The 13644-nt window shown below is 29.1% G+C and overlaps 1 protein-coding gene across 1 annotated transcript; it reads left to right on the top strand.

Annotated features, from left to right (window-relative positions):
- The first annotated feature begins 362 nt into the window (after positions 1 to 362).
- Positions 363 to 8189, top strand: LOC107619421 (serine carboxypeptidase-like 33). Its single transcript, XM_016321706.3, has 10 exons — positions 363 to 718; positions 799 to 906; positions 1407 to 1505; positions 1590 to 1682; positions 1786 to 1874; positions 1953 to 2219; positions 2384 to 2559; positions 2665 to 2760; positions 2904 to 3009; positions 7940 to 8189. The coding sequence occupies exons 1-10, from the start codon at positions 442 to 444 to the stop codon at positions 8087 to 8089; spliced, it is 1461 nt and encodes a 486-aa protein (XP_016177192.1). The 5' UTR covers positions 363 to 441; the 3' UTR covers positions 8090 to 8189.
- The last annotated feature ends 5455 nt before the right edge of the window (positions 8190 to 13644 follow it).

Raw genomic sequence — 13644 nt, 5'->3', positions numbered from 1 at the left:
AATTTAGCTGTCACGAATATATTTGATACGAATCGAAAACTTTTTGAACAAAATTGACACAAAATAAAATTTATGAGTATTTTTAAAATTTTTGACAAATTTCAAAAATAAAAAATATATTTTACTTTTAAAATTATTATTAATAGAAATTTATAAAATTTTATTAATGAATAAAAAATAAATACATTAAAAATTTAAGTTTTGTATCATTTTTATACAAAACTTTTAATAACCTTAACATACATCTCTAAACCCATAAAAAAATGTCGTGCATAAAAAATTAAAAATCTTAGTACTTTAATTTAATTTTATTAGTGCCTATTGTTTTCAGCCAAGGTTGCTCTCAAGCGTGCATTGGCAATTTGGCATTACAGTGAAAGCTACTTGTAGTTGATGGCACTATAAGAATAGTAATTCAATAATCTTTGGACCAAAAGAACAATGTGGATTTTAGGTGCAGATAAGAGTGTTATTACTATCATGTGTCTCCACATCTTATGTTTATTATTACTTCTATTGAAAGTAAATGCAAAAGAAGAATCATATGAATCTGATGATAGAGTCATAAATCTTCCTGGCCAGCCTTCAAGCCCATCAGTTTCACACTTCTCAGGTTATATCACTGTCAATGAAGATCATGGGAGGGCCCTCTTCTACTGGTTCTTTGAAGCTCAATCTGAACCTTCCAATAAGCCCCTCCTTCTTTGGCTCAATGGAGGTAAGTTCATAAAGACCATAATACCCTTGTGGTTGTAATAGATATATTATGTGTTTAATGTTTTTGCATTTGATTTGAAGGACCTGGATGTTCCTCCATTGGTTATGGTGCAGTTGTTGAGGTAGGACCTCTTATCATCAACCAAAATGGTGATGGTCTGCATTTCAACACATATTCTTGGTATCAAGGTTAGTGTATGCTTAATTTTATTCCATATTTCATAATATTAAATATTATTAGCAAAATGAATTACTAATTTAGTGCACTAAAATTGCATTTGATTCTGAGAAGAGAACTTGACAAAAACATTGAGAACAAGAAATAAAAAATAGAGATATAAAAATTAGTATTTTTATATTTTGTTTGGTGGTAAATTAAAACAAATTATAAAAATTTAATTTATGAAAAAATTTAGAAAAAAATATAATGATAAAAATTTGATAAAAATATTAAAAAATAAATTGTCTTTCGTTAATGTCTCAAATAAATATAAAATATACTAATTCAAATCCAATCCTACCTAATGTGGGTCGGATATCCAACTTGTTCTGACCAAATTAGAGCAGATTGGATACCCGCTGGTGTGGACAGTGATCTCAGTCCTACTCAAGTTCTAAATATCACTCTATTTTGCTAACTCAGAATTTTTTTTTTGTTTTATTTGTATTTCTTTTGAAAATCTGTGTAGAAGCAAATTTGTTATTTGTGGAGTCCCCTGTTGGAGTTGGTTTTTCTTACAGCAATACAACTTCTGATTATCTCACCATTTTAGAGGATAATCTTGTGGGTAAGTCACTCTCCATAATTTTAAGTTGAAAAGTTCATCTGATTAGTTAAACTCATCATGTTTGACAAAACTTGAAACTATTAGCTGAGGATTCCTACAATTTCTTGGTGAATTGGCTGCAACAATTCCCACAATTCAAATCCAGGGACTTTTTCATAGCTGGAGAAAGCTATGGTGGTTAGTGTTTAATTACTCGTTATTAACTTCACTATGATGAACTCTATCTATTTGATTAACACTAATTAGTACTAACATTAACATTATTATCTATAATTTCCAGGGCACTATATCCCCCAACTCGCAGAGCTAGTCTTCGATCGGAACAAAGATAAAAGCAAATACCCTTTTATTAATCTTAAAGGTTTTATTGTAAGTAATCTCTTTCCAACATATCTAAAAAAAAGGATTAGGAAAATTCTGACCTTAATATGATGATTAATTGTGCAGGTAGGGAATCCAAAAACTGATGATTACTATGATAATAAAGGCCTTGTGGAATATGCATGGAGCCATGCAGTTATATCAGACCAACAATATGACAAAGCAAAACAAGTTTGTGATTTTAAGAAATCTGAATGGTCTAATGAATGTAACATTGCCATGAATGAAATCTTCCGAGATTACTCAGAGATTGACATATACAACATTTATGCTCCGTCGTGTCGACTTAATAACTCATCGGACAATAATCATGGCCGGGAACCACTCACAAAGGTAGATCATATAATCATCTGTATAAATTATATGTTGAAATACAAAATACATAAATATATTGTGGAGAATTGATAGCTGATTTTGTGTGCATATAGCATTTTTTATTGTCTAATTATATGCAACGAGAATGAATGAATGAATGAATAAAACTTTGCTTCTTGCAGATGATGAGAATTGGAAATAATAATTATAAAGTAAAGAGGATGAGAATTTATTTTGAAGGCTATGATCCATGCTATTCCACATATGCAGAGGAATATTTCAATAGGGTGGATGTTCAATCATCTTTTCATGCAAATATTAGAGGAAATACTAATAATGCAGCATGGAAAGTTTGCAAGTAATTAAGTACTACTAGCTACTTGAATTTGTATACACTAATTGTTTCTAATTATTTTATTATGGAATACTAATTATTTTTTTATGTGTTGGATTTCATTTTTAGTAATTCCATATTGAGGAGTTACAATTTTTCTGTATTTTCGGTCCTACCAATCTACACAAAACTCATCAAGGGTGGCCTTAAAATATGGATTTACAGGTAATGATAATGGTAACAAAGATAGATTGCATATGGAATGAAACTATCATTTGATATATTATATGATTATGTTTTAACATATATGATTAATTGGGTATCATAAACTATATGAATCTAAATCTTTTTTTCATTTTCTTTTTTAGTGGAGACACAGATGGGAGAATACCAGTGATAGGGACACGGTATTGGGTTGAAGCTCTGGGATTATCTCTAAAGTCTAGTTGGCAGAATTGGTACCATGACAATCAGGTTTTATTTAATTTCTTAGTCTTATCTAATATAACGGTTTTTAATTTTTTTTTTTTATAATAACGGTTTTTAAATTTTATATTGTGTATTATCATTATTTTTTAGTTAAAGAAATGGAGATTTTTGTTTTGATTTTTTAACGACATTTTAGTTTTTACCATCTCTTGTTTAGTCTTACAAAGTGAATCTATAGATTTTTTTTTGTTTAATATTAGGTTTTTTTTTTAAACTTGATTTGTGAATTTGTTAGAATTTGATCTTGAGTTTATTAGATTTTAAATGAAGGTTTTATGGTTTTATGGATTTGTTAGTAATTTAATTGAAAATTTTGTTTTGTTTCATGATCATTTTGAGAATTTGATTTGTCAGTTTATTAGCATTTGATTCATATGATTATTGGATTTTGATAGGAGATCTGATTGATGTTTTAATTTTCAATTTTTAATTTCTGAAACTTAATTTTGATTTAATTTAAAAAAAATTCAAAAATCAAAGTATGTACAGAGTACAGATGTACAGTATAAAAAAAAGTTTTTCTCAGTAAATATTATTCTAATAAATTTTAAATATTCTAAAAAAGTGTCAAAATAGTATTAACAATAAAAATATTCACATAACAAAATTAATTATGCTAGGTAGACAATGAAAATTGTGAAAAATGTGAATAATGGATTGTACTTTTGGTCCACAGAATGTGAAAAAAAAAGTCCATCATAAATTACTTTCTGAAAAATCTTATTTTCACCTTTTATACTTTAATCATTCACCTTCTAACCTTTTTACTGCCGTATACCTCCTCCCCAAACCTTCATTGTGCCATCGGTCCCTCCCTCACTAGCCAGCCTCAATGTTGCCAAGCTTCTTTTCTATCAAGCTGTTGGTTTAGAATGAAAATAACCATCCACATAGCTAGTAAAGTGAACATCCAACAAATTTCATTGTATCTACTTAAATCCAATCCAAATTAAATGAACATCCACATCCGAAAAAGGGAAGAAGAAAAGGAGGAGGAGGAGAACCACGGCAGCGGAGGAAGGACGGTGACGAGACAGCGCGAGACATCCACGCATGGGGAATGCGCGTGATGGCATCACTCGCGCGCAACAGTCAGCAACGACACCGCAACAACTCCATAAGAAGGTTATGTGACACTGTAGCAACGCCGCCAGAGAAGAGTGGCGCGAAAACAGCAAAACAACAACTGTGGCGGCAATGCTCCTATACACGTGAGTGGAAGAGACGGAGACGGCACAGAAAGGTGACGAAAACGGGTGAGTGCGACTGCATTGCGTCTGCAGGGCTGCGAGAAAGGAGGATAGTAGCGTTCTGCTACGTCTGAACGGGGTGAGGGAGAAGGGCGGCATTTGGACGGCTATCTCTGAAGACGACACCGAGTTGTGGTAGTGGACCGGAAATGAAAGATGTATGATAAGTAGTGGATTTCGGACAATAGAATAACCGAATGAGTGATAATGGAGTTACATGAATCTTTATTTTTGAAATTTCAAAAATTAATATTAATTAATTAATTAAGAATACAACAACAATAACAACAACAACAACAACAACAAACAACAACAACAACAAGCCTTGTCTCACTAGGTGGGGTCGGCTACATAAATCAAACGACACCCATTGAGCTCTATCATGTATCATGTCTATAGAGAGACCGTTTACAAGTAGATCTCATTTGACCACCTCATGGATTGTCTTCTTAGGTCTTCCTCTACCTTTCACCCCTTGTCCATCTTCCATCTCATTCACCCTCCTAACTGGGTGTTCTGTCGATTTTTTTCTCACATGTCCTAACCACCTGAGTCGCGATTCTACCATCTTTTCCACAATAGATGCTACTCCAACCCTTTCCCTTATATCTTCATTTCTTATTTTATCCAATCGCGTATGACCACTCATCCATCTCAACATCTTCAACTCTGCCACATTTAGTTTATGTTCGTGCTCCCCTTTGGCCGCCCAACACTCTGTACTATAAAGTATAGCTGGTCTGATAGTAGTGCGATAGAATTTACCTTTAAGTTTTAAAGGCACTTTTTTGTCACATATAAAACCAAACGCACTCCGCCGTTTTGACCAACTTGCTTGGATCCTATGATTTATATCCTGTTCAATCTCTCCATTATCCTGTATAATGCACCCAAGATACTTAAAACTTTTCAAATTTCGTAGGATGTTATCTCCAATATTCACCTCTATATTAGGGTTTTTCCTTTGCAGGCCGAATTTACATTCCATATATTCCATCTTGCTACGGCTTATGTGCAGACCATACATTTCTAGGGTAACTCCAACTTCTTATTTAGGTCGTCCATTGATTCTTCCATAAGGACGATATCATCGGCAAAAAGCATGCACCATGGTACAGGCTCTTGGATATGATCTGTGAGTACCTCCAAGACTAATGTAAAAAAGTATAGACTTAAGGATGATCCCTGATGTAATCCTATACCAATAGAAAATTTCTCTGTCACACCACCTTAAGTCTTCACACTAGTTGTAACCCCATCATACATGTCTTTAATTACACGAATATATGTGATCATTACTCTCTTCTTTTCTAAAATCTTCCATAAGGTCTCCCTTGGCACCCTATCGTAAGCTTTTTCCAAATCAATAAACACTACATGTAGATCCTTTTTATTACTACGATACTTCTCCATCATCATTCTTAACAGGTATATCGCTTCAGTGGTGGATCTGCCTGGTATAAAATCAAATTGGTTCTCTGTTACTTGTGTCTCTTGTCTCAGCCTCCGTTCTATCACCCTTTCCCATAACTTCATGGTATGACTCATGATCTTGATCCTTCTATAGTTTTCGCAACTTTGTATATCCCTTTTATTCTTGTAGATAGGTACCAAGGTGCTCTTTTTCCACTCATCTGGCATCTTTTTAAACCTTAAAATCTCATTAAAAAGCTTGGTTAATCAACTGACACCTTTCTCTCCAAACCCTTCCAAACTTCAATTGGGATATTATCGAGTCCTACTGCCCTGCCATTTTTCATCCGCTTTAAAGCCTCTTTTACTTCGAAGTCTCGAATCCTTCGATGGTAGTCGAAGTTTTGATCTTCTCCCCTCGTGCATAAAACCGACCAAGACTCAAAAGAGTCTTCTGTCCTTCATTAAATAACTTATAAAAGTAGCTCTTTTACCGTTCATTGATCTTCTCCTCTTGAGCCAACACTTCTCCGTCTTTATCTTTTATACACTTAACCTGATCCAAGTCTCTCGTTCTTCTTTCACGGCTCTTTACGATTCTATATATATCTTTTTCTCCTTCTTTCGTGTCTAAGGACTGGTAGATATCCTCATATGCTCTTGTTCTTTCTTCGCTTATAGCCACTTTTGTTTCTTTCTTAGCCGCTTTATATTTTTTCCAATTATCTGCAATGCGGCACAAAGACCACTTTTTCAAGCACGTCCTTTTTGTCTTTATCTTTTCTTGTACACTCGCATTCCACCATCAGGACTCCTTGTCTTTTGGTCCTATCCCTTTAGATTCACCAAAACTTTCTTTTCCTATTCTTCTAATAACTTCTATCATCTCTCTCCACATCTCCTCCGCGCTTCCGTTCCTATCCCACTTTGCCTCTTCTTCTACCCGTTTTAGGAAGCTTCTTTGTTCATCACCTTTCATTCGCCATCACCTCGTCATTGGGTTCTTCGTATGATGTCTTTTCCTCGATTTTTGCTCAACGCAAAAATTCATGACAAGCATCCTATGTTGTGTTGTTAAACTTTCTACCGAAATAATTTTACAATTAATGTAAAATTTCCGGTCGACTCTCCTCAATAAGAAGAAGTCGATTTGAGAGCTTGTCATGCCACTCTTATAGGTTATAAGATGTTCGTCTCTCTTTTTAAAATATGTATTTGCGATGAGAAGATCAAAAGTTTGGGAAATGTCCAAAATAGTTTTACCCTCGGTATTGACCACTCCAAAACCATGGCCTCTGTGAATACTTCCATAACCAGTTACTTATCTCCCAACATGGCCATTTAAATCTCCTCCTAAGAAAAGCTTATCTTTCGAAGGTATGTCTTGGACCAAACTCTCGAGATTCTCCTAACACCTTATCTTGTGTTGCTCTTTCGAACCCACTTGCGATACATAGGCGCTAATCACATGAAAAGTACCTCTTTCTACCCCAAATTTGATAGAGATGATCCGATCTCTCATCCTCTTGACATCCACTACGTCCGTCTTCCACTGCTTATCCACGATAATACCCACTCCATTCTTATTCTTCACCTTTTCCGTATACCAAAGTTTTAACCCGGAAGTATCCAACTCCCTAGCCTTCACACCAACCCATTTTGTTTTTTATAGGCACATGATGTTAATCTTCCTCCTTGTCATGGTATCCACCACCTCCATGAATTTTCCTGTTAGAGTGACTATGTTCTATGTCCCAAATTTTAACATTCTGTCGCCCCAACATTTACCTTTTTCTTTGTGAACTAGCTTATTTACCCTCGTCCGTTCACGAAAACGCGGGAACCCTTACTCATTTAACACTACATCCTGGCACCGATGCAGTGGCTCTTGCTCATTTGACATTGTATGCGAGTCAAACAGCGTGTTGCTTTCGGACAACGACCTAACTTTAACATAATAACATCTTTTATCCATGTCATAAAGATTCGACTAAGTTTTTATGTTGGCTGTCGAAAACCTAACACAACCCTCCTCTTTTATCCGAATTTAGGATCGGTTATATATCACAAATATAACATATACAAAATTTAATTAATTAATTAAGAATCTAAAATATATTTTTTTAATCTATTATTCGTATTATTTATTATACATATTATTTCTCTATAATTTTTTTTAACAAAATTAATATATTTTAGCATAAAATATTTTACATAATCATCTAATAAGTGAAATTGTTAATGGTGCACAGGTTGGTGGAAGGATAGTGGAATATGAAGGGCTAACATACGTGACAGTGAGAGGGGCAGGTCACTTGGTACCATTAAACAAACCAAGTGAGGCTCTCTCCCTCATTCATTCTTTCCTTTCAGGCCAACATCTCCCTACTTATCACAAATAATCAATTCTATATTAATTATGTACCAAATATATATATAGAATAAATAAGAAGGAACTATGTACGTATCTTTTATGTAATAAAAATAAATTAGATTGAAGTAGAGGTTCTGCAAAGAGTTTTATTAAAAATATACAAATTTTATTGGTTGTTAAAAAAAATATACTAAAAATATTATTAATTTTTTATTAAAAAAATTTACAAAAAATATATTTAACAAGAAATCATTAAATTTTAAGAATAAAAATATTTTTTTAATTATGTTTACAAAAAATTACATTAAAATTCAATCTCTAAAATATTTTTGAACATTTATTTTTGTTGATAACAAAATTCGAATACATTTTTTGTAGTTTACTCTTATTTTTACTTTACTCGATGCATACTTTTATGCCTTCATTTTTTTCCGTATCTTAAATAATAAATATGGCGGCCAATGAGTAATAGCTCAAATAGCATAGTCTCCCCATATTCAATTAAGAGGTTGCGGGTTCGAGTCTCCTATCTTTGGTAAAAAAAAAAAAATAATAATAATAAATATGGCGCGTTTTCTTTTCTCATAATATATATATGAATAACAGAATAAGTATTAAATTACAGATGAGTGATATGTAATAGCACCTTAAATATTTTTCAAAATATTTTCTTGAGAATACAAAATCAAGTAAGAAATACGTTAGATGATAAAATAAACTTTAAAAGGTAATTACATTTTTCTCATTCAATAATTATGAAATAAAAATGTTAGCCATTTCACATCACTACACATACGTGAAAAAGAGACGCATCTTTCTGTTTGTGAAGAAAACAAAAATTGTAGGTGGGAAGAGATTGAAATTTTAGAAATTTATAAATAAACCACTGCGCAAGGACGCATGCTCCATGATATTTATTACACAAGTTCTACGTTGAAAAGAAAGAACAAAACAGGAGGAGAAAAGTGTCACGCTGAATGTAGATGTGATAATAATCTCCTATAATCCGAGTTATGAGCCTATTCGACATCATGCATCAATCACTTTGCTTGTCTCAGAAGTGAGATAGAAGATTAATCACCGTCCTTGCTCTTCCTCTCAGTAGGGTGTTTAAATATAAACTAATTTAAATTAAACTGTTTATTTAATTTAATTTAAACCGATTAAAACTGCGTTAATTTAGATTTTATCTAAATTTTATTTTTGACAAATTCTATGAATTAGATCATATTTTATATTTATTATTTAAAATTAATCTAATTTAATTCAATCTGCACAATGTAATGTATTATAATGTTATTATTTTATTATTATATTTAAAATTTTACTTATAATATATTTAATTTGTTATACATTTAATTTTTTATTATTCATATATTATTATTATTTAGTAAATATTTTATAAATTAAAAGATAAGATTTTTTTATTTATTTATTTTAACTAATCTATAATTTTATTTTTATTATTATTATATTATTAACTTTTTAAAATATTATTAAGACTTATTGTATTATTATTGATTATTTAAAATTTTATGTTAAAATTTATTTTATATATATATATATATATATAATTTATAAAATTACAAATCCAATCTAATTCAAATTACTTAAAATTGGATCAAATTAGATCAAATTATCTAAAAATAATTATTCAATCTCAATTATACCATAAAAAAAAAATTAATATTTGAACGGGATAAATTTTTCACAAAATTGTACCGAAAATATTCCTACCTCTAAGTTATAACATGTAGGGGCACTTAGAGATGGATCTAGAGGGGTGTCTATATATATATATATATATATATATATATATATAATATTTTAAAAAATTGTTAATTGGTTGGTAATTTTTTTTAGAGTAAGAGATTGTAATATTCTCTAATATTTTGGTCAAATTTTATTTTCATTTTTAATATTTAAAATGTTATATTTTTGTACCAAAAATTTTTAAATGTATTCAATGATGTTTTATCATTAAATATTATGCGTGTACAATCAAAATGTTATTAATTCAGTAATATCCTCTATTAATATGTATATAAACTATGATTTTAGAAGTAGGAGAAAAATATGTTAGAACGACATATTAGCGTTTACTTGATAAATAAGTAATTGTTAATGGTTATATTAGTTTCTGAAAAAAAGGTTATTATTTAAATTTGTCTTTTGAAAATTTTTATCAATTAAATTAATTTTTTAAAAATTATAAATTAATTATTTTTATTTTTCTATCACCATGAATGGATCCAAAAATATAATTGTGGGGTCAATAGCATATATAATATTAAAAAATTATGTAAAAAATAATATAATATAAGATGTATTACAAAAATATACCGATATAAAATATATTTTAAAGTATAACAAAAGATGTGTGTACTTTTTATTAACGAAATAGTCGATTCTTTGTATCATAAAATTCATCGATAATAGAATCTGTGTTAAATTTTTCAGCAATTTTTTTTAATATAATTAAAAGACAACTAGCAAAAAATTCTATCTTTTATTTTCTTTTTGAGTTATTCTTCACAATATTTATAGCTGAAAAAGATCTCTCAGTTGTAGCAGTTGAAACAAAGAAAATTAATACCAAATGAATCAAGAATGATGATCACAACAAGAAAAAGAATCTACTTTATGCGATTTGAAAAATTTGTATTTAATTAAAAAATATTAGTAATAATATTTTTTTAGATTTTTTAATATTATTACTTACTTTTTAGATATTAGAAATCATTAATATTTAGGTCGAATTGGATTTTTATTTATACTAGACTAAATATTAAATAAAATTTTTAAAAAATTAAATCATACTTAATAACTTACTACTATTATTTTTTTCTTTTAAAAAAGTTGGGGCCGAGGCCTCCACTCGTCCCGTATGTCCGTCTCTGTGACTGTCACTTAATTAATAGTTTTTATCAACAATTGATAATATAAAATATTAATTGATGGCATACATGATATCTAGCATATCTAATTAGATGCTAAACAAATATGTTTATGAAAATTTATCAATTTAGTCTATTTTTTCAATTATATAAACTTTAATTCTAATATAACTTAACGACAGTAAATTGATAAATTTTAATAAATATATTTATATATTTAGCATCTAATTAAATATGTTAGGTGTCATATATAATGTGAGTTATTATTTTATATCATCAATTGTTTATAAAAATTATTAATTGAGTGACTGAAAGATAAAAATAATTAATTTATAATCTTTAAATGACTAATTTAATTAATAAAATTTTGTAAAGACAAATCTAAAGAACAAATAATTTTTTAAGAACTAATTTAATTATTAAATCGAATAAATAAGTTGATAATAAAAATAGTTAGACTAGCAATAAATGAATTGACCATGCAGGTTTAAGTGCTTATACAGTTATACTCCTATTGTTGTGCTTCATGTTCATTTTTTTAAGGAAAAATCTAGGCCAGCAATTTTGTTAAATTCTGGCCAGTATGTAATTAGCAAAAAAAAGTAAGTTATTGGATAAAATCTCACACTAATTTTACACCATTAAAACTATTATTGATGGCTATTTGATGGCTACAAATCACCAAAATTGCTGGCCCTAGCATTCTTTTTTTTAACATATCATTTAGTTTTCTTATAATATCAAAACAAAAACTTGTTAAAAATTAATGGATTTAGTATTATAAATTTACTAATGAAAATCCTAAGTACGTTAACAGCATTAACTTGGTGATAATGAAAGGATTTAATTTACAAATTAAAAATAAAATAATTTGATTAATTAAAAAAAAATATCGAGCACTACTCATAGTAGAGCCATCACGCCAACATGGAATTTGTAGTGCCCATAAATTTCATGATAGTGGCCTATGTTTCTCTTTTATCACACATCATTATGCATGTCATTATCTAATTCACATTTGGTGCCTACTTATTTATCCTAATCATCATGACTATAGTTAGAAAAAAAAAAAAAAAAAGATAGAAAATGATTCATTAGTTTGCAGCTGGAACGACCAAATTATGTGCACAATTATTAGTCATTACTATATAAACTCTAAAAGATCTTTTATCCTTGAGGTTCTGAGTTGTGGCTTGCAAAGTCGTGAGTTTATTTCTTTTTCTAATTTGTATCTCCTTTTTTTTCTGTTTCATTGCAAATATCTATCCGACTTCTACAAAAAATATTTATCAAAATTAAATGCAGCGATATACTAGAGTACTTAAATGATAAAACAAGAGTTACGCTTATTCCATCGTTTAAAAAATATTTATATTTAAATCTTATAACGTTACCCATTCATATAACGGTGACAATATATATATATATATATATATATATCAATAAATTTTCCATTTCACAATAGTTGTATAGTATAAGATTTGATTTGATAAATTTTTTATTTTTTATAATTAGTTTATTAAAGTTAGTTTTTAAAAATAGTATTTTAAAGTTTGGTAAATTAAATTAAAAGTAATTTTCAATAGTTATTATTAATAATAATTGTGTTTGGTTAAATAATTTTTAAAATTTAAAATTACCATAATAAATATAAATAAAAAAATATTTTGATCAAAAATAAAATTTGATATCAATAATTTAATTAAGGATAATTTTAAATATTATTAATATATAGACATTTTAATTTTGATAAATATAAATTAACTTTTAAAAATATTTAAAAGTTACTATAATTTTTTAAAACTACAAATACAAACCCATAATCTATCATTTCTTACCTCAGTGTTTTGAGTATTGTTAAGCAAAAAATGACGTGCTTATATTTTTTAAAATACAAGCACTACTGTACAAATATCTGATTTTAAAAGTATAAATACCTTTTTAAAAAATTTTACTAAAACAAAATTTATATATATCTTTACATAGTTGACCCAATATCATCTACCCTAATTATTAATAATTAACGACTAGAGAAAACGTAGAGATATGAGACACACATATTCATTTAATTTTCTTTGTGCCTTAATTTTCAAATATATAATTTTTGTAAATTTAAAAATTCAAAAGTATATATTATTTTCTTAACTATTGAAAATATTTGATCAACAAATAAATTCCTTAAAAGATATACTAAAATATAATTATAATTAAACTAGTATGCTTCCATTTCTAAAAATAACTATGTCAAAAACATTTTAAAGTTAAGAAAAAAGAAAAAATATATTATGGGACAATTTACTAAAATAAAACATTTGAGTTTTAATATTACTGAAATACAACTTTTACAAACTGGATACCAAAATACAACTTTTTAAAAATTTATGTAAATCGTAGGAGGAGTCCCATGGATTCCAATTATACATAAACCGCTACACCCCTTCAGCGGTTTACGTTAAAACAGTTTTGGCCAGAAACTGCGGTAGGGTCCCGCGATTTCTATTGAGTGTGCAATTAGGCATAAACCGCGACAGGGGTTCAGCGTTTATGTCTGGACCTATTTCGCCTATAAATACCCACCAATGGGAAGTAGTGTGATGTAGAGAGTCATTTTCACATCTTCACAAATGAGTGAGGAGAATTTTTTAGTCCTAGTCCACTGCTCCGGAAAAAAAAAAAAAAAAAGCAA

Source organism: Arachis ipaensis, chromosome B9 (assembly GCF_059453495.1).
Source record: "Arachis ipaensis isolate K30076 ecotype BB chromosome B9, ASM5945349v1, whole genome shotgun sequence".
In the NCBI taxonomy this organism is placed as follows: Eukaryota; Viridiplantae; Streptophyta; class Magnoliopsida; order Fabales; family Fabaceae; genus Arachis; species Arachis ipaensis.
Note: the sequence above shows the minus strand (reverse complement) of the source record. Positions and strands in the feature narration are given on the sequence as shown.